The sequence below is a fragment of the Ceratotherium simum genome, chromosome 12 (assembly GCF_057802395.1).
Source record: "Ceratotherium simum simum isolate JZ-2026a chromosome 12, ASM5780239v1, whole genome shotgun sequence".
NCBI classification, from domain to species: domain Eukaryota; kingdom Metazoa; phylum Chordata; class Mammalia; order Perissodactyla; family Rhinocerotidae; genus Ceratotherium; species Ceratotherium simum.
Window position 1 is genome coordinate 69,870,194 of NC_141911.1, and position 19,071 is coordinate 69,889,264.

Genomic DNA, 19,071 nt, shown 5'->3' on the forward strand with positions numbered 1-19,071 from the left:
ACGCCTGGGGCTTCATTCTTTCCTACCTGCATCCAGAGATGGATGCTTGTCTCTCTGCAAACATCCGATAGAACTTCTGAGTCCCTCTGTGATTGGATGCACACGGGTCACAGCCTCTCCCTCCATCCCTTGTGAGGGGATGTCAGATGCCAATAAGCTGTTGCCACTGCACTTTCTTTTCCAGCAGCCCCAGTAACAGGGAAAGTTGCAGAAAACACTGATTATCTAATTTAGAAGGGATTGATGTAATGCCAGGGAGCTGAGCAACTGTGGTCTGTCTGCCTTAGCCCAGTCCTAACAGACTCTCCCACTTCCATTACCCCCTTCATCCATTTGGATATTTTTTTCCCTAAAACATAAGGCTTTGTTCTTAATCTTTTTTTTCATCAGAGTACACACAGAGAACAATTTTTTGATGTACAGAAAAGAGATGTAGAGCATGTGGCATCATGCTCTCTGGCTGGTTTTGGCTGACTTTTGTACCTTTCATAAGTTGTTTACAGAGGAAATACTGCCTAGTGTTTCCCATAGACCCAGGCAACCAGTGCTCCTCTTCTGGCCTCCTTTGTCCCCCTTGTGGTGTGACCCTCCCCACGGGCTGAGGACTCCTTAGGGCCAAGGAGAGCTGCCTGCTCAAAGCCCTGTCTCCCTCCTTCTAGACCATGTCCCAGGTGATCTGGACCCAAGAATTCCTGCCTCAGCTGCCCTGAGTCTGCTTCCAGTGCCTGTTTTGGCCACTTTCCCAGGTCATTATTCCCAAGGGTGGACCACACAGCTGGTGTGGGCACCTCTAAACCTGTGGGTGGCCTTGGAGCAGCCGTTGGTAGAGAGCTGTGGGCAGAGCTTATAGGCAGTGGAGCTCACACACAACCCCCAAGGCCCTCCCTGATGGGTAATAGAAGTGGGGCTGGAAAGAGAAGGGAGGACATTAGCAGGTGGATTGGGATGGGGGTCACCCATGTGGACTCCTACCTAGCCCTTCAAATTTAGGGGTCTGCTCAAGGCAGATAATTCTTCTCATTTGTGTAACTCTCACCCAAATAAACTCAACTTAGCTATTTTCTATGACCACTATATTCTTACCTATCTCTTACATTTGAATTTCTTTGGTCAAATTATATTTTGTACATTTCTATTTACATTAGCAGTACAGAAAACTAAGATAAAGAATGTTAACCAGCAGACTTATTTCTGAAAGTGTCCATACTGTAGTACGATTGATACAACTATCATGTTTTCTTACTTTACATTTCTAGACATTTGTGCTTTAAAAAAAAAGCGTAATGCAAGTTTGGTTACTAGGCTTAGTTTAGTTATTACTTTAATCAGTTGAAGACCCATTTCAGTAAATTATCTGAAACAGAATATTTTTATTAAGTTCCTGGCTGATAGACCTGTCTGCTTTTCTACTAATTAGTATTCATATCACCAATGTAGAGGAAGAGATTCCAATTTTGGGGAGGGAGCCTGCTGTTTGGATAAAGAGGACAAAACTCCCCTCCAGGGATGCCAGTTCCCTTACTCATAACCAGACCTGACTGCCCAGGCTTCTTTCATTATGTTACAAAGCCACTGCCTCCAGGAAAGAAACAGAAAAAGAACTAGGGGTTGGGTATGCAAGTAGGAGCTAAAAACGACTGGATCGCTCCACGTAAGAGAGGTTGAAACTGAATTCCGTGGGTGGTCTGGGAAGGAGGGAGGAAGGTGAGGGGCAAGGAGGAGAAAAGAGAAGACAGACTGCATGCTCTGTGATGTGACACCCTCCCAAGAACACCAGGATTCAATCCTGGGCTCACAAAAGGCCCGAGGAGACTAGACTTCTCACTTGAGGTAGCTGGTGAAGAACGGCCTGACCCGTCTGAGCTGGTCTGGGGCAGAACAGAGATCACACACGCAGACACAATACCTCGAGCGGAGGGGCCCAGCGAGCAGCCCTTAGACCTCCACGACCTGTGAAAGTGAGACTCTAGCCAAGTTTAATCAGACGTCTGAGGAATAAGGAGCCACCTGTGACATCGTTAGTCCAACAACAACAATCCAACAACAACAAATAATAATAAAACTAAATCTTAATCTTTTAGAGCTGGGAGAAAGCAAGCATTTAATCTATGCACACACACTGCATAGAATAAGAGCTGAGCCCGCAGAAGCTCAACAATTTGCTCTATGTCGCAGGACCAGAAGTGGAAAACCTGGGCTGAGACTGGAGGCTTCGAGGCCACTTTCCTGTTTGAGGCTAAAATTAAAGAGAAAAGGAACATAAAAATGAATGAGCTATTAGACACAAGTTACTCAGAAGGAACACAGGGTGGAGAGTCGGAAGGCCTGGGCTCTAACCTCACGTCTGCCTCTTCGCCGCTGTTTGCCTCTGGAAAAGTTACTTCCGCCCCCTGAATGTGTTTCTTCATCTGTTGAGAATGACCTGCTTAGCTCCTTTCAACTAAAAATATTTCACTGTTTTGTGAGTGCTTCTGCTTAGGGAAAAGCAGATGTTAGAGTGAGTTCATGAGGTAAATGATGACACTTGTGTAAATTGTGAAAGGGTCTTGGGGGAACTTCAGAAGACATGATAATTTATACAGCCAGCATTGCCCCGGCTACTACTCGCCTTGCACCTGAAGGTGGTGAGGTGGGGTGAGGGAAGGACAGACGGAGGAGAGGAGACAACCGAATATATGGAAATATTGACAATGGCCCAGTCTCTGTGTCCATAGTGGGAATTGTTGGGGCCGTAGTCCTCTAGGCAGCCACGCCCCGCCGACAGGGTCCTGGAGGGGCTCAGGGGCTTCCCTGGAAGCTCATTCCTGGCAGCCTGCCTTCCCCGGACTCCTCCTGCACTCACTTCCACCCCTCACTCTTACCCCGTGCCCTTCCTGTAATGGGACAGAGGGACCTGAGTGTGACTTGGAGGTGTCACTGCTGGGTTAGCATCTCTCCCATCTTTTTCCTGCATCCTGCTATAGCTCAGACAAAAAGCCATCTCCTGCCACCACAGTTATAGGTCTTTTCCAGTTTCCCAGTAGAGAAAGGGCTCTAGGAGCTTCCCATCTTCCTGTGGGTTTAATGGATTTGCCTCTCTTGTACTCATTCTTTCTTGAACAATTATTAAATGTAAGGGGCAGTTTCTAGGCGCTGTGGAAAGACTAATAAAAAAATAGACAAAGTTCATTTTCTAGTGGTAGTGGGGGGTGCAGTGGGAAATAGAGTCACCAAATAAAATCGAGGATGCCCAATTAAATTTGAATTTCAGATAAACAACGCATAATTTGTAACAATGCATAATTTGTAATATGACTATGTCCCATTCAGTATTTGGGATATACATAACTAAAAAATTATTTCTCAAATCTGACAGTCCTAGTGGGAGAGAAAGAAAAGAACAAAAAATTATATCTTAGGTGGTAATTAGTGCAATAGAGTAAATAAAGTAAGATAATGGGTGCAGGAAGTGGTAGTGTGGTAGAGTGAGTGGTCTGGTGGTGATGGTGTGGGTGGTGATAGTGTGGTGTGGGTGGTGATGGTGTGGTACTGTGGGTGGTGGAGTGGTGGTGTGGTGGTGTGGTGATGGTGTGGTGGTGGTGGTATGGTGGTGTGGGTGGTGATGGTGTGGTGGTGTGGGTGGTGATGGTGTGGTGGTGTGGGTGACGTGGGTGGTGATGGTGTGGTGGTGTGGGTGACGTGGGTGGTGATGGTCTGGTGGTGGTGGTATGGTGGTGTGGGTGGTGATGGTGTGGTGGTGTGGGTGACGTGGGTGCTGGTGGTGTGGGTGGTGATGGTGTGGTGGTGTGGGTGACGTGGGTGGTGATGGTGTGGTGGTGATGGTCTGGTGGTGGTGGTATGGTGGTGTGGGTGGTGATGGTGTGGTGTGGGTGGTGATGGTGTGGTGGTGTGGGTGACGTGGGTGGTGATGATGTGGTGGTGTGGGTGGTGTGGTGGTGTGAGGGGTGGTGTGGGTGGTGTGGGTGACGTGGGTGGTGATGATGTGGTGGTGCGGGTGGTGGTGTGGTGGTGGGGATTCGGGGCAACCCTCTAATGGGGGACATTTGAGCCAAGGCCAGAGAAGGTAAGAGAGGAAATCCCTGGGTATCTGAGGGAAGGTAGTCCACGAGAGGGAACCCCAAGTGCAAAGGCCTGGCCTGGCTCCTGCTTAGCCTCTTGAAACAAAGAGGTGATGTGGCTGAAGTGAGTGAGAGGGAGGAGCAGAAGGTGAGGTCAGAGAAGCAGCAGACGCCAGACCAACCAGGAGACCCTTGTAGGGATTTTGCCTCCTGTTCTGAGTGTGATGGGATGCCTTGGAGAGCACTGAGTGAAGAAGCAATATGCCCGACTTGTTCTTAGGAGAATGTTGGGGCGGACGGGTGGCAAGAAGGTGGGTTAGGAGGTGAACCCCTGGCCGGCTGCATAGACTGAGTGGAGGCTGCCTGTGGCTGTGACACATCACACACAGGCCTTGCCCTCCCTGACCCTGCAGCAGCCTCTGCTCCAGAGCTCTCCTCTGCTCTTGAACCCACACACGCTCCCCCATCTTGGCAGAGTTCTGTGGCGGGTTCTAACCCCATCCGGTGGAGTCTTCATTCTGAAGGCTCACTGTGTATTGGCTTGCTTGAATACTGATTGTGCTCCTTCCCTGCTCTTAAAGGCTTTTGGTTCATCACATCTTGTAATAATTAAAGCATTTTATAGTTTAAATCAATACTGTTTAATAGAAATATAATGCAAACCCCAAAGACAAGCCACATATGTAAATTTGAATTTTTTGGTAGCCACATTAAAGACAGTAAAAAGAAGCAAGAAATATTAAATTTAATAATACATTTTATGTAACTCAATATCTCTACAACTACCTTTTTAACATCATATAAATTAATATTTCAAGATTAATAATATACACATTAATGAGATATTTTACATTCTTTTCTTTTCCTACCAAGTCTTCAAAGTTGTATTTTACACTTACATCACGTCTCAAGACCAGCCACATCACCAATGCTTAGCAGCCACATGTGGCCAGTGGTACCATTTGTACAACACAGGTTTCAACTCCACTCATTTGTGAGGTTTAGCCCACATCACAGTCTTTATGGCATGGGAACAAGGGTCGGCAGTTCCAGACTGAAAAAAGAAGAGGGAAAATTGTCCAGGGAACAAATTGGATCAAATAATGTGGGATTGAGAGCATTTTTCCATTTAGATTTTAAATACATTGGGGCTAGACATCTTTAAAATGATATATATAGCCAACAACAAGTAAATTACCAATTTTATGGTCATTCAATTTATTTACTCAGTGTAAGAATCTAATATGGACTACTCTGATTTCATTATGGCTGTGGCTGCATTTTTGGTTTTTTATTCCAACTTGTCCTTTTCCTTTGTGCTATTTAGTACCAGGTTACAGAGTTCTAAATATGTCTGTTTTAACTATAATGCCACCAAAGATTTTTCTTCTTATTAAATGCAGTGATTGACAATCTCCAATATGCAAGTGGGTGGTGTTTAGATTTCAAATACAAATAGATAACATATATAGAAAAAACTGTTTCCAGGAATGAATGGTTCAGCCAGGCAACCCACACAGACTTATTAAAAAGATAGCAGAGCTAAAACTGTGATATTATTAGTGTAAACTGGGTCTCCCTTAAGTCAAACTTCTTAGACTGGGGCTGTGTATCCCTGGGAGTTCCCAGAAATATGCGGGAGTACAAAAAGACAAGGGTTGGGGCCGGCCCCGTGGCTTAGCGGTTAAGTGCGTGCGCTCCGCTGCTGGCGGCCCGGGTTCCGGTCCCGGGCGCGCACCGACGCACTGCTTCTCCAGCCATGCTGAGGCCGCATCTCACATACAGCAACTAGAAGGCTGTGCAACTATGACATACAACTATTTACTGGAGCTTTGGGGGAAAAAAATAAAAAAATAAATAAATAAAATAAATAAAATAAAATCTTCATAAAAAAAAGACAAGGGTTTATCTAGAGCATTAATAACACTTGAAGGTTGGGCTAGAATTCTTATTTTATATTGTTGTGTTTGGTAAAGTACTACATTTCTGTAAATTTCAAGGTCAAATATGTTGGTCATTTTGTACCTCCTGCCTTCACCTAAGTTCATGTGCATACTCATTTGCCATTAGGGGACTAGTGTGGAAAACTAAACTAAACTAGAGAGAGAGCAAATAGGAATGGAGAGCAGAACCCCATTTTCCTGCCTCTGCTCTAAACAGTTATATCTGGAAGCCCCTGTTGGGTGCCTCACTGCTTTCAAAGAATCCTTCTCTACCAAGTTCTCTCCCCAATTGCTGCCAAAACCCTGCGGCCCTGAGCCTTAGAAAGGGGCAGCCCCTCCCCACCATGACTGTCTGCGAAGGGGAGAATGACTATAGGCTGGTCCTGCTCACCACCCAAGCTGGGAGCTCCTTCTATGTGCTATCACTGTCAGGAAGAGAGGCCCAGAACATCCAATGTTTAGAGAACCATCAGTGACCAACACTGCCCATGTTTAGTCTTTGTTTATTGCACATATGCACCAACACCATCAACTCCAGAGACAGAACAACTGTAAGACTGATGCCATGTTATACTGAATATCGCTCTTTCCATCCACCGCTGCTCCACGTTCCTTGTAGCTATTTTCCTCTTCCATTTAGATGAGTTCTTTCTGAAAATGCAGTACTTAATGGAAACAAATCTATTTTGACAAGTTGAATGTAAAATTATGTTATGCTAAAAACTTAAAGCTATAACTCATTTTAAATTCCCATTGCCAGAATGGAAAACAATTGTGATTGAAGTGATGGCAAGCAATATTACTGCTAAATGACCTGTTTTCCTTTAGCACTCAATTTTGTAAGAAAACTGCATTCCTTTCTATCTTTAAGTATTCTTTCAAGTTGCCCCTGAATAGCAGTAACTGAAATAATTTTAAAAGCCTTAAGTTATGTTTTACATTAGAGTTCTAAAGAGTATTTGGTTTTAAAAAGCAAGCAAGCAGCGAGCCATCCTTCTTAAAAGTCAGTCCAACTTATTTTTAGCTTAAATACGCAAATTGTCATTTGGGAGTAATACACTGGAAATAGCCTTAGAACTTAAAGTATAGTATAGAAAACCCTATCCATCTACCTGTAGTTAAGATGTTAGCTGCTGTTTTTCTTTATCACTATCTTTGGAATGTCCTCAGTACTTGTGAATATGAGATACATTCAGAAATAGATGGATAGATTATCCAACAAACACGAGAATAGCTCTCCACACATACACAAAACTTAATTCTCATTTTTTGTCTGTACTTTCCTGATGTTGCTGTATATGTACATTTTTTACCACATTATGTAGTAATATAATATCATTGTAACTTTATTTGAAGAGGCCTCATGATAGTAATATTTTGTCCTCACATACCAAAAAATGTTAATACACTGTATGACATATGGTTCATTCTTCATTAAGATTTCCTTTGATTTCTATTTATTATGCCTCTTTACTTCATGAAGTGTAAGAAAACTTTGCTCAAAAAAAAATGTTCCATGATCTCAAACAGATCTTAAGTTATTTATGTGAATATCTTTTTTCTCTCTCAAAAATAAGCTCTTTGGCCACAGGCGCCTGTCATATCTGTTCCCTCTTGGTATCCCACAAAACACTCAGCCCAGAGTAGAACATAGAGTAAATTTTCACTAAGTGTTAGTTGAATGAATTATCGCCTTCCAGAACCCCAGAGCTTGGCCTGAGTACTCAGAGTTGCATAGCATTTTGTCTTTAATGTTCCCTTCACACAACCTAGGAAACTAGGTTTGGACACTGGCAGAATGCTCCATAGCCTCCCAATCTAAGTTTGAATATATTTTTCTTGATATAACTTATTAAACATTTAAAATGCTGTGAGTCATTTTTCCGTCCCTTCGTCCTCCCTTGATTCATTCAGGAAACAGCTTTATTCACTCTTTAGCTTTAAAGTTTTGTGAGATACCTATTTTAAATTATAAACACATGAAAAAATACTTAACCTTACAAGTGATAAATGTAAAACTGAGCAACAGTAAAATCTTGTCTGTGCTTATTAAAATAGCTGCAAAAATAATTGAAATTATGTATCCAATGCTGATAAAGTTGTGAAAAAGTAACACAGAGTGGGTGCCTATAAAAGCAGATAAAACTCAGAACGCCCTTGGAAAGCAATTTAGAAATATTTACAGAGGTGTTTATTTTAGTTTATCTTTAATAGCAAAAATTGGAAACAGCCTAAGTATTGAACAATTGGGACAGATTAGACGGATTATCCCATCTGACTTTGATGGATGATAATCAAACTATTCATGAGACAATCAAGAAGACTGTGGAAAACAAATGTGTGGTATAAAACTACAAAAAATCAGAATGTCAAACTATGTAATAAACTAACAATTTCTTGAGAATATGTAAGCATAAATAAAAAAGACTAGAAGGAAATAGGACAAAATGAAACAATTATTATGGAGGGATGGGAATATGGGTGCAATTTTTTTGTTTCCTTTTATGTTAAAAGATTATTTTAACAATATATAAAATCAAAGAAAAATAGGGATCAGGTTTAGTCCCTCGATGTTCATATATTAAGGAGGATGTTATGCAGATACCTACGCGGCATTTCTCTTCTTTGCTTCAAAATCTCAGCATGTATTTTGTCCAAATCCAGGGGCTAAACCATTTTTTTTTTTTGTTATTATTCTGGCTACCATGGTTATTCTTTGGAAGTCTAAACAAAGTTTGTATTGTTCCCTGGCAGCATCTCTTGTCTGCATTAGCCCATGAGTTATGATATTGGCGTGTCCTGTTGTAGAGTCTTTGAAGAAAGCAGGCTCGATAGCTCTTTTTCTGGTTGCAGAGTAAATGATAGTCCTCTTTCAGGGTATATTCTATTTCCAAGTTCTTACTTTTTTTTTTTTTTTTTGTGAGGAAGATCAGCCCTGAGCTAACATCCATGCCAATCCTTCTCTTTTTGCTGAGGAAGACTTGGTCCTGGGCTAACATCTGTGCCCATCTTCCTCCTCTTTATATGGGACACCACCACAGCATGGCCTGACAAGCGGTGCCTTGGAGCACACCTGGGATCCGAACCCGGGCCGCCAGCAGCGGAGCGCTCACTTAACTGCTACGTCACGGGGCTGGACCCTCAAGTTCTTACTCGTTATTATGTACAAATGGCATATCCAAATTTTCCTATAATGGCTATCATTATTCTAAGTCAACATTTTTGCCATTTTACCAAGGAAAGTGTAAGAGTTATGTATGTTATAGTGCAACTGTGTATAGGAAGCAGAGTTTCTTCCTGGGAGTTAAGACTTTAGCAATTGTGATAATCCAGTATAATAGTAAAATATTTTTTGCTCTTCTGGAAAGACACATTAGCTTCACATTGCTTAGTTTATCTGGTAGATGTACAAAAATCATCTTTATATAAGTTATATTTAATTCAGGTTTCTATACATTCTGGGAGGTCTTTTATAAATGGGGAGTATAAACAAAATGATAATGAGAGCCACAGTAATATTCATCATTGACTCTCTCCCAATTTCTAGATGCATCCATTCATTCATTCAGCAATGCATCATACTGTTAAAAGCACAACCTCTTAAGCCAGATCATGAGAGTTCAGATCTTGGCTAGGGTTGTGTAAATCTGGAAAAGTCACTTTAGCTCTCTGTGCCTTTGTTTCTTTATCTATTGCATAGAGATAAAGATAGTACTTACCTCGTAGAAATTTATGAGAAGTTAGTGAGTGAATGGATGTAAAAGTCCTGGCACCTAGGAAATGTTACTATTATTACTAATGTAGATGTTCTTGAAGCTGAGAGTACAAATATAGAAATGGCACGGTTCCTGCCCTGCAGGTGACTTAGAAAACATTCTTAAAAGTAAACTGTTTGTTGTGAACCTAAAACTGCTCTAAAAAATAAAGTCTATTTTTAAAAAAAATCAAGTAAGGAGCAACTCTTTTAACCCTCAGTGGAAAGAAGAAAGCTTACCAGTAGTTGAAGCACAGAGTAATGACTTTGGGAATGTTTTTATGTGAAAAAGAAATTCTAGTTGGTATAAGTTTGAGCCACATGGAAGCACTGAGAGCCAGAGTATCTTTCTTTTTTCCCCCCAGTTTTATTGGGATATAATTGACATATAACATTGTATTAGTTTTAGGTGTACAGCATAATGATATGATATATGTATATATTGTGAAATGATTACCACAATAAGTCTAGTTAACATGCATCACCTCACGTAGTTACAATTTCTTCTTTCCTTATGATGAGAACTTCTAAGATTACTCTCTTAGCAACTTTCAAATATACAGTACAGTCTTCTTAACTACAGTCACCATGCAGAGTAGCTTTCTTTGCTTCTGACCACTTCAAGGGACTTTTCCTCCTTGGAAAACAATTGTTGGTTTGGAGTCTAGAAATACTGGTATACACCATCATCTTTCTGAAATGGGAAATTTTTCTAGTCTAATAGGCATCATCTTTTTTCCAAATGTCTATCACTCACATGACAATGAGAACCACAAGTCTGAATGTTTATGCTGATTATTTTTACAGTGAAAGTGGAAAGAGAGATCAAAGCCATTCTTACTTTTGCATCAAATGTGTCTAAATGAATTAAGTAGGTCTTCAAAGATGTGTGTGTTCTTCAAGATTTAGATTTGCTCGTTTGATTAAGTCTAATAAACATAATGATTTAGTCTTTATTTTCCTGAGCTGGAATCATTTAAAAGTTCTCCATCAAGAAAGTCTTAAATTTTTAGATGTCTTTTACTCATTCCACAAATATTGATTTGATGCCTACAGTGTGCCTAGCACCATGCTAGATATTCATTTCCATTGGCGAATTGTTTGAGTTTTCTTAATGGAGGAAAGGCTGAACAAAAGAAATTAACCCTGTTGTATCCTTGGTCCCTAGCACATAGAATTCTGGAGCAAACAAGCTAATTTGTATTTACACTAGTAGTCACTTATTTTCTAGCTACTTCTAGAGCATTATTCGATGATCATGTCCTTTAATGATCTATATAGTGTGTTGATTTTGTCTGTTTTATTTAGTAGTATCTATTTTTTATTTTGAGGGCGAGCCTGGGTTGCCTGGAGCGGTAGGACAGAACGGAATACCAGGGCCAAAGGTGAGTACAAATAAAACTAATCAGAATCATTTGAGACATGAGTTTTCATGCAATTGTAAGCTATTACAATTTTTTTTATATCCTACTGGTTTTACTTGGATAGAATTTTTTGTCAGTAGTATAATATGCTACAGTATAGAACATTGTGACTAATGAATAAATTATGTTTGTGATTCTCATTAGCATTAAAAGTGTAGAAAAACAAATAGGATATGATTGTTTAAAATTTTTATCCTGAGATACTTACATAACGTGAGAAAGCCTGTGTTTCAAATATGACCGTTGTCTTTTTACCACTTAATGAGCATATTAAAACATAGGCCATGTCCATACTGCCTGAAATTTGCATATTATTTACAAGACTTACTAAAGATGATGTTCACAATACTACTGTGGCTTTTCCTCAAAATTTGGCCACCTCCAGCTCTTACACAACATAACCAGTTAGTTAAATTAAGAACAGAATAAAGATGTGGCATGTTTAAAATTTAAAAGTGGATATAGTCTGAATTACTAAATAGAGAAAAAATGTAATGAGGATTTTTTTTTGGATTACAAGTTTTCTTTGTTTCTTAAAGAACAAATGAATCTGTTAAATATAAAAAGATTGGTGACAGTTTCATTTAAACCAAACAGGCAGACAAATCCCAAATCCTTTGATGAGTGAACATCCCTTGAAGTATAAAACTAATGTCTAATCCCATCAGCTGTGCTGGTGTGTATCCATACCCACAGATGCCTGTCAGCTGATTTTACAGATCACATTGCTATTGACAGGCGCCTAAGACAGACCTAAAATTTATAGACCTGTCCTTTGTCCTGCAAGAGAGGAAAGAAAATATTCCTTCTGGGACTACAGCCATTCTCCTGTCTCCTTCTCACTCTAGCTCCCTGCAAAGAAGCCCAAGGATAGGAGTGAATGCTTAATGCATGTTCTCAGTGCTTTTCTTCTGTTGCCTAGCAGCCATCAGGATGGGTGTTGAGCAGTGAAAGGTGGCCAGAAATTCAGAAAGCCAAAGGGTCAGGCTGAGTTTCAGGGAATGAAAAGAGTTGCTTCCAAACTGACTTCTAGAGTGGGTTATAATTTTAAAAACAATAACCACCTTAAAAATCATTTTTAAAGTAGTTTGATCTTATGGCAGCACTTACTCAAGCTTTTCTAAGAGGAATATTACCATAATGTGTATGATTTGCTTTAGAACTCACCCACGCCATTCCCTGTCCCTTCCTGGTGAAGTGAAAATGAGATTCTCTTCAGAGCACAGTTTTGCGTTTTAGTCCCCATACTGTCCTGGTCATCATTTTGAGTCAAGACGTCTCTCTTAAACTCACTTTGATTCTGCTCCTTTCCAGTGTCTTTCCTGAAGGTGTCAATCCCTCCTAAAATACACCTGATTTGGTACATGCTGGTTACCAGCAGGTTAAAGAGAGTTCATGACATTGTGAAAGGGTCCAAGTTCAGGACTGTGTTTATCCTCATGTTAGGGGAAGACAGACTGAGGAGCTACACTGGGACTCCTGACCCCTGGGATAATCCATGCACCAGGCGCTGCTCTAAATAGAAGACTTCGTGGAAGGGTGTGCTAGCCCACCTTATTGATTCTGATTTTGGGCAGAATAAAAAGTTGTAGACTAAGAAGCCTCTCCAGACATTGAATTGCCACCACATTGTTCTCCTTGGTGCCCAAAAGGCAGTTTCTGGGGGATAATCTTCAATAGCTTTCTTTAGTCCTCTGAAAACAAAGAATTAAGATTACATTTGATATTGATATCCATACCCAATTCTCCAGGAGACTCATCTTACCATTTGCTTTCATATAGCAATTATATATTGCCAAAATAGAAAGTATCACATATAATTTGCCTAGTTCAATATCTGATTTTGTTTGCTTAATTAGGTGTTTTACAATTTAATACGTCACTCAATCTTTGTTCTTTTGCCCAGGGAGAACCTGGAGAACGAGGAGAAAAGGTGAGAACGATTCTGCCTCTATTTATCTTTTTTTCACCCAAAGAGCTACCAAACTGAACTGTACATACATGTGCATAGATAGATGTAGGTATAGATATAGATAGGTGTAATAACAATTTTTTTTTCAAACTGTTAATTAGTGGAAAGAGAAAATAGTGTAATTCTTATGTATGGAGAGAAGTTTGCGTAAAAAAGGTTTAAAGAAATGAAGGTAAAGGGAGCAAATTTAAACATTCTGTGTCAGGCTTTTAAATGGCTTTCAGAAACCCTGGGATTACAAACTTTCTGTTCTCCCTACTCGCTCATGCCATTCCAGTGCTTCTCTCGGCACCCACATCTCTCTGCTGCGTCTCAGGTCTCTGGGTTAAAGGGATACAGACGTTCACCTGCGGCAAATGTGCTCAACGGCGCCCCACAAAAATTCCCATGAAAACCAAGAAGAGAAACAAAAGGAGAAGCAGAGTGCTAGGTGTAACTTCTCTCAGACGACCTTCCTTACCACTTCTGGGCACGTCCTAATTATTCAGACTCGCAGTGCGCACTGGGTGCTGATTTTCCTGGTTCTCATGCTGTTTCTTTTCGTCGTGTTTGAGAAGTGCGCTGTCCGAGTAGGCAACTACCAAGATACTGCACAGTGCTCCTCATGAGTGACTCGATCTTTCTGAAAAATCGATATTATCACGACTAATCCCCAAAGAAGTGCATTTAAAGATCCCGCGAACTTCTTGAAAGTAACTGTATTTTTTGAGATTGTGAAACAAAAAGAAAAAAGGCGTTTATTTAAATGGGAAAACTGAGCAAAATGGCTCAGTCAAACCCTTTACCTCATGACCATTCTGAGCCAGTTTTCCTAATAAGGAAGTTTGTTTTGTTTGTTTTGTTTTTTAATAAAGGGATTTTCAAGCAATTTTTCAAAACTATGCTAATAGGCTGCCTATCAAAGGTCCCTCATAACAGATTATCAGTACATTTATTTGGCATCCAACCAGTTCGTGGTAATTAACTTGAAATTAATTAGTCATCAGATGATTCTTTTATGTAGAAATTCTAGAGGGAAAAGGAGCAGGGCCAGCGCCGTTGCAGGATTCCTCAGATAACGTGGCTCAGGCGCCTGGCCCATTGTGGTGCATGCGTGGCCAGACAGATGCCTGAGCAGGCTAGCGTCATGTTTATTTGAAACAAGAGAAGAAAATGGAGATAAAAAGTGAACATCTCCCTCCCTCGCCACCCCTCCTTCTCCAGGGAAACCATTATCAATAGTTTCTGTCTTATTTTAAGGAAGTTTTTAAATGATAGATAAGTGACCTCTTATGAAGCGAGAGAGAAGGGCGTTCCAGCTTGTGGACTATCTGAACAATAATGCATTGTTATTGCTAACGGCTATCATTGACAGCTTATGACATGTCAGATCCTGTCCTAGTTGCTTCACACACGGTATATTGTTTATTTCTTATAACCCCATCAAGTGTTCTTGCCCTTGCATTACACACGAGAAGCGTGATGCAAAGAGAGTTTCATTTGCCCAGTAGGTGCTGGAGCTGGACTCAGTCTCTCTGACTTCAAAGTCCATGAAGTTTCCACCATAACGTGCTATAAGACTTAGAGTAAGGAATTCAGAATTGAAGGAAGAAAAGCATGGATAACGAATGAATGACTTTTTTCTAATGCTTTGCTCTGTGGGTAGAAAGGAGATGTCAGTGAGAGAGCAGGCATTGGAAATCGCAAAAATAACTAAGGAAGCATAAACTCCCCAATTTATTTTACTCTGATTGAAAAAACAAAGAGTTTTCTAATAAAATATAAAACATCGTTTCACAAGTGCAAAACATGTAGGCACAGGTAAATCAATCTTCACTGCACAGGTTTGGAGGGCTGTGTCATGCACTTCGAAGCCCTGGAAATTTGAGACGGGCTTGAAGACAGAGTAAGATTGATGCAGATCTGGGGACAGGAGAGGGCAGGAGTCCAGGGGGCAGGGTTGGCATGAGAAAGGACCTAGAGGGGTAAGTCACATGGCATATTGAGGTGATGGTCAGGAGAAAGCCTTTGTTACCGCAAAGCTTTGAGCAGAGGGGCGAGGGGTAGAGTTAAGACGGCTTTTAGTGCCAGAGGAAGCTATTAGGAGTCAGAGAAATTACTGCTTTCTGTTAATATTGTGGAGTTGTTCAACCACGGTCACTGTAATAAAATTTATTCGGACCAGTTGATATCAGGCCGCTGGTGATGTAAAAGTACCTTAGCTCTGTAGAACATTTACAACAGATTTTAATATGTAGTGCTTAAAACTAATGAAAAAGACTCTTTGCTTAATGTCACCAATATATTTTACATGTATCGTCTTTTCCCCCCTTAGGGAGATGCTGGAGAGAATGGCCCCAAAGGTGACACAGGAGAAAAGGTACAGTGTGGTGAAATATGGAAGAACATGTGTATGAGCAAGAACTGTTATTTCATGTGTGTGGAAATGGGAGATTTTGAGAGGAGTGAGTGAGTGGTGCTAGCCTAGTATGACAAGATCAGAGATAATTCTGCAAGATTAGAATACATTTAAATATTTAATTTATGAAAGGTGATTATTTCACAAGCTCCTAGCTACAAATTTACATATTTTAAAAGTAAAATGGTGTGTCACAAATTCTAGAAAACATGTAGCTAGGTTTTAAGTTATATGGCTTTCAAGGAATAAAAACTTATTCATGTGTAAATGGGACACTCCCTCCTTAGGCAGAGATATAAAAATAGAGTTCCTAAAGTGATTGCATTTGTCCCAGTTTTAGGAGAGAACATTGCAGAGGATTGTGATGAGATTTAAAAGTTTGACAATAAGTGGATGTCACTTGATTAGAGCCTCGAACGCATTCTTGAAAATTTGCCTCAACTTGAAATCTACTTAATGCAGATATTTTGTCAGCCTTTGTATTGTCATTTTTTTTCATGTTTTAAACCATTATTAGCACTTATATTGCGCTGCTCATGTGGCTCGTCTTCCTACCTCCTCACTTTTCTTCCCCAGTCTATTGTACCTTTTGCTTGGGTTCATACTTCACGGACATCTCTGACATAGAAAGAACGTTTACTTCACTTGTACTATATGTTAAGAATTAAGAAAAAGATCTTTTAAGAAACTGAAACTAGAATATTCAGTCTGATTTTAATTTAAATCATGCTGTAACTGAGTGATGAAAAAAAGAATTATCCATTTAGACTTACAGTTGAGAATAAGAATATTCCACTTTGAAAATTATTACAGTACAGATGGATAATGGTTAGTCGTAAAAACATACCCATAAAATAAAGAAAAATTTATCTTTCTCATTCTTATAAATATTAATATAAATATGGCATGAGTGGTAGGAATGAATTAATGTCACCAAGTAGCAATTGTGTTTGTGTTGGAGGAATAGTCTAGAAATTAGTTTCATGTAGAAACTCAGTTTCTTGTAGACCAGCGTTTTTCAGCCTCAGCACTGTTGACATTTTGGACTGGATAATTCTTCTTGTGGAGGCTATCAGATGTTTAGTATCATTCCTGGCCTCTGCCCACTAGATACCAGTAGCATCCCCAAGTTGTGACAACTAAACCTGTCTCTAGACATTGCCAAATGTCCCCTGGGAAACAAAATCATCCCTAGTTGAGGACCACTGCTGTAAACCCATTTTATTTATCTGTCAAATTTAAGTACCATGCTGCAATCAAATATGGCATGAATATGTTTAATACTAATGAGACCAATGATATAGCTCAATTCCTCTCGAAGTCAACATTTCAAACCCCAGAGAGATAAACCTGGATGCTATATTTAACTTTCTTGTTTCTGCTTAGAAGCAGAGGGCAGAAAACTTTTCCTGTAAAGGGCCAGAAATAAATATTTTAGGTTTTGTTGGCCATATGGTCTCTGTCACAACTACTCACCTCTGTGGTTGTAGCATGACGGAGACCATAGACAACGTGCACACAAATGAGTGTGGCTGTGCTCCAATAAAACTTGATTTCTGGACACTGAAATTGTAGTTTCATGTAATTTTCACGTGTCATGAAATATTATTGTTCTTTTGATTTTTTTTAACCATTTCAAAATATAAAAACCGTTCTTAGCTCATGGGCCACACAAAAACAGGTGGCCAGCTGGATTTGGCCCTTGGGCCATAGCTGCCAACCTCTGCTTAAAGAAAGGAAATCTTCTAAACAGAGAGCAGTTTCTTCAAGTGAATAGAACTGTATGCCAAGTTTGAACTATGCCTATGTGAATTTATGTAGAGACTTTTATGCTTAGAAGATGTATTTTTAAAACTTCATTTTTTGAACATAGGCCAATAATTGTTTCTTTAATCACACATTTTTTAAATTTAATTTTCCAGTAGTAAGGGAACTTTTTTCTTTGAAAAGATCAAGTTCATCTCAAAGGAATACCATTCTTATTTTTTATATTAATGCAAATCATTTACCATACTGACTTACACATAGTAAATTTCTTACCACATGGAAATTGAAATCAACTAAATTGGTTATTTTTATTTTCTATCAAAAAATTTTATTAGTCAACTGAAATTAAGTACAAGAAACGCTTCATTAAAATGGATATCGTTTCTATAAACTTTCAAGGGATCTAAACAGGGGATTGTAAATAGGAATTTGTAATGTATAATATGTAATCTGACCTCTAGCATTCATCCCCGAGAATACTGTAATTGGATTATAATTTTTGATGTGTTTTTTAAACATTTCCTGCTTCTGTCGTATAACTTGTTTCCAGCATGTTGGAAACAGTCTTCCCGTGGCCTTTGGGTTCTCTATGTGAAACTCATTTATCATTTACCAAGTTTGAGATGTAAAATCAAAAAATGCTTCTTTTCTGCCATTGATGTAGTAAATTACGTCATTGACTGATTCATTTTAATAGGATTTTTTTTTCCTTTTGATCCAACTCAGTGCCTTTGGATGGTAAAGCAATCTAAGCCTTTCCAGACTGGTCATCTGGAAATGCTGTGGAACTATAAAAACCACTAGGCTGGTTTTTCTCTGTGGCCAGCAACTACAGTGCATCGAGGTTTAAGAATGACCTGCTGAAGACTGATGTCAATCATGTGTGGAGTTACTATGGAAAGGCTGTGTTTTGCTCTTTGGAGTGTTAATCCCACCCACAAATGTAGAAGTGGATTTCTTATCTGTTTCCCCCCATTGAAAGTAGCTGTTTGTGCAGCAGAATGGTTTGATCATGCCACTGCATCATTAACAATTTTCTCTGTTAATTCAGAAGCTTCATTTTCTTGTATCACCTGTCCGTGTCTTTGTTTTTTTTTTTTTTTAGCTCCCCTAGTCTCCATTCCTATAAATAGCCTGTCTTCTTACTTTACACCTACGTAGAGCATCATTGATTTACCTCTCTGAGCTTTTCAGAAGCTACACCCATGTTTGGAGCCACCAGCCAAATCGTCTTCTTTTCTTAAAATCACCCGTGAAGACCTATCTCATGGGTGCTCCCACCCAATGGATGCAAGGCCTCCTCTAGCTTAGCACGTATGACCCCTTAGCTCAGAACCCTCTTGCTGACTGTCCACCTCCACCTCTCCACTTCTAATCTATTCTGCAGTCCACTGAAACCTGAATTTACAAGTCATTTCCCTGGGGCAGCCTTTCAGTCTCCTCTGGATTCGGTTAGGAGACTGAAAGCTACTATATGCTCCCACAGCACTCTTTATGATCCCTTTCATAACCCTCATCACAATTTATTGTAATTTCTTGTTTAATTGGACATCCAGCTCACTGGAAAAGAAAAAACAAACAAATAAACAAAAAACTATGTGATGCCTCACAGTTCTATTCCCAACACCAATCCAAGTTCCTGGCACATAGTTGGAAGATAATAAATATTTCTTGAATGAACAACCTTTTTAAAAACATTTTTTATTTTCAACTGCTTCTTATTTTCATTGAATGGTAGAACTTTTTTTGGTAACA

At 39.8% G+C, this 19,071-nt stretch overlaps 1 protein-coding gene across 1 annotated transcript in view; it reads left to right on the forward strand.

Moving 5' to 3' along the window:
* COL25A1 (collagen type XXV alpha 1 chain) overlaps positions 1–19,071 on the forward strand; it is a 445,780-nt gene that overhangs the window by 350,218 nt on the left and 76,491 nt on the right. Inside the window, exons 13-15 of the mRNA XM_087437749.1 lie at positions 11,087–11,140; positions 13,086–13,112; positions 15,466–15,510. Coding sequence (XP_087293875.1) covers positions 11,087–11,140; positions 13,086–13,112; positions 15,466–15,510 — 126 coding nt within the window. The remainder of the gene's footprint in view (positions 1–11,086; positions 11,141–13,085; positions 13,113–15,465; positions 15,511–19,071) is intronic.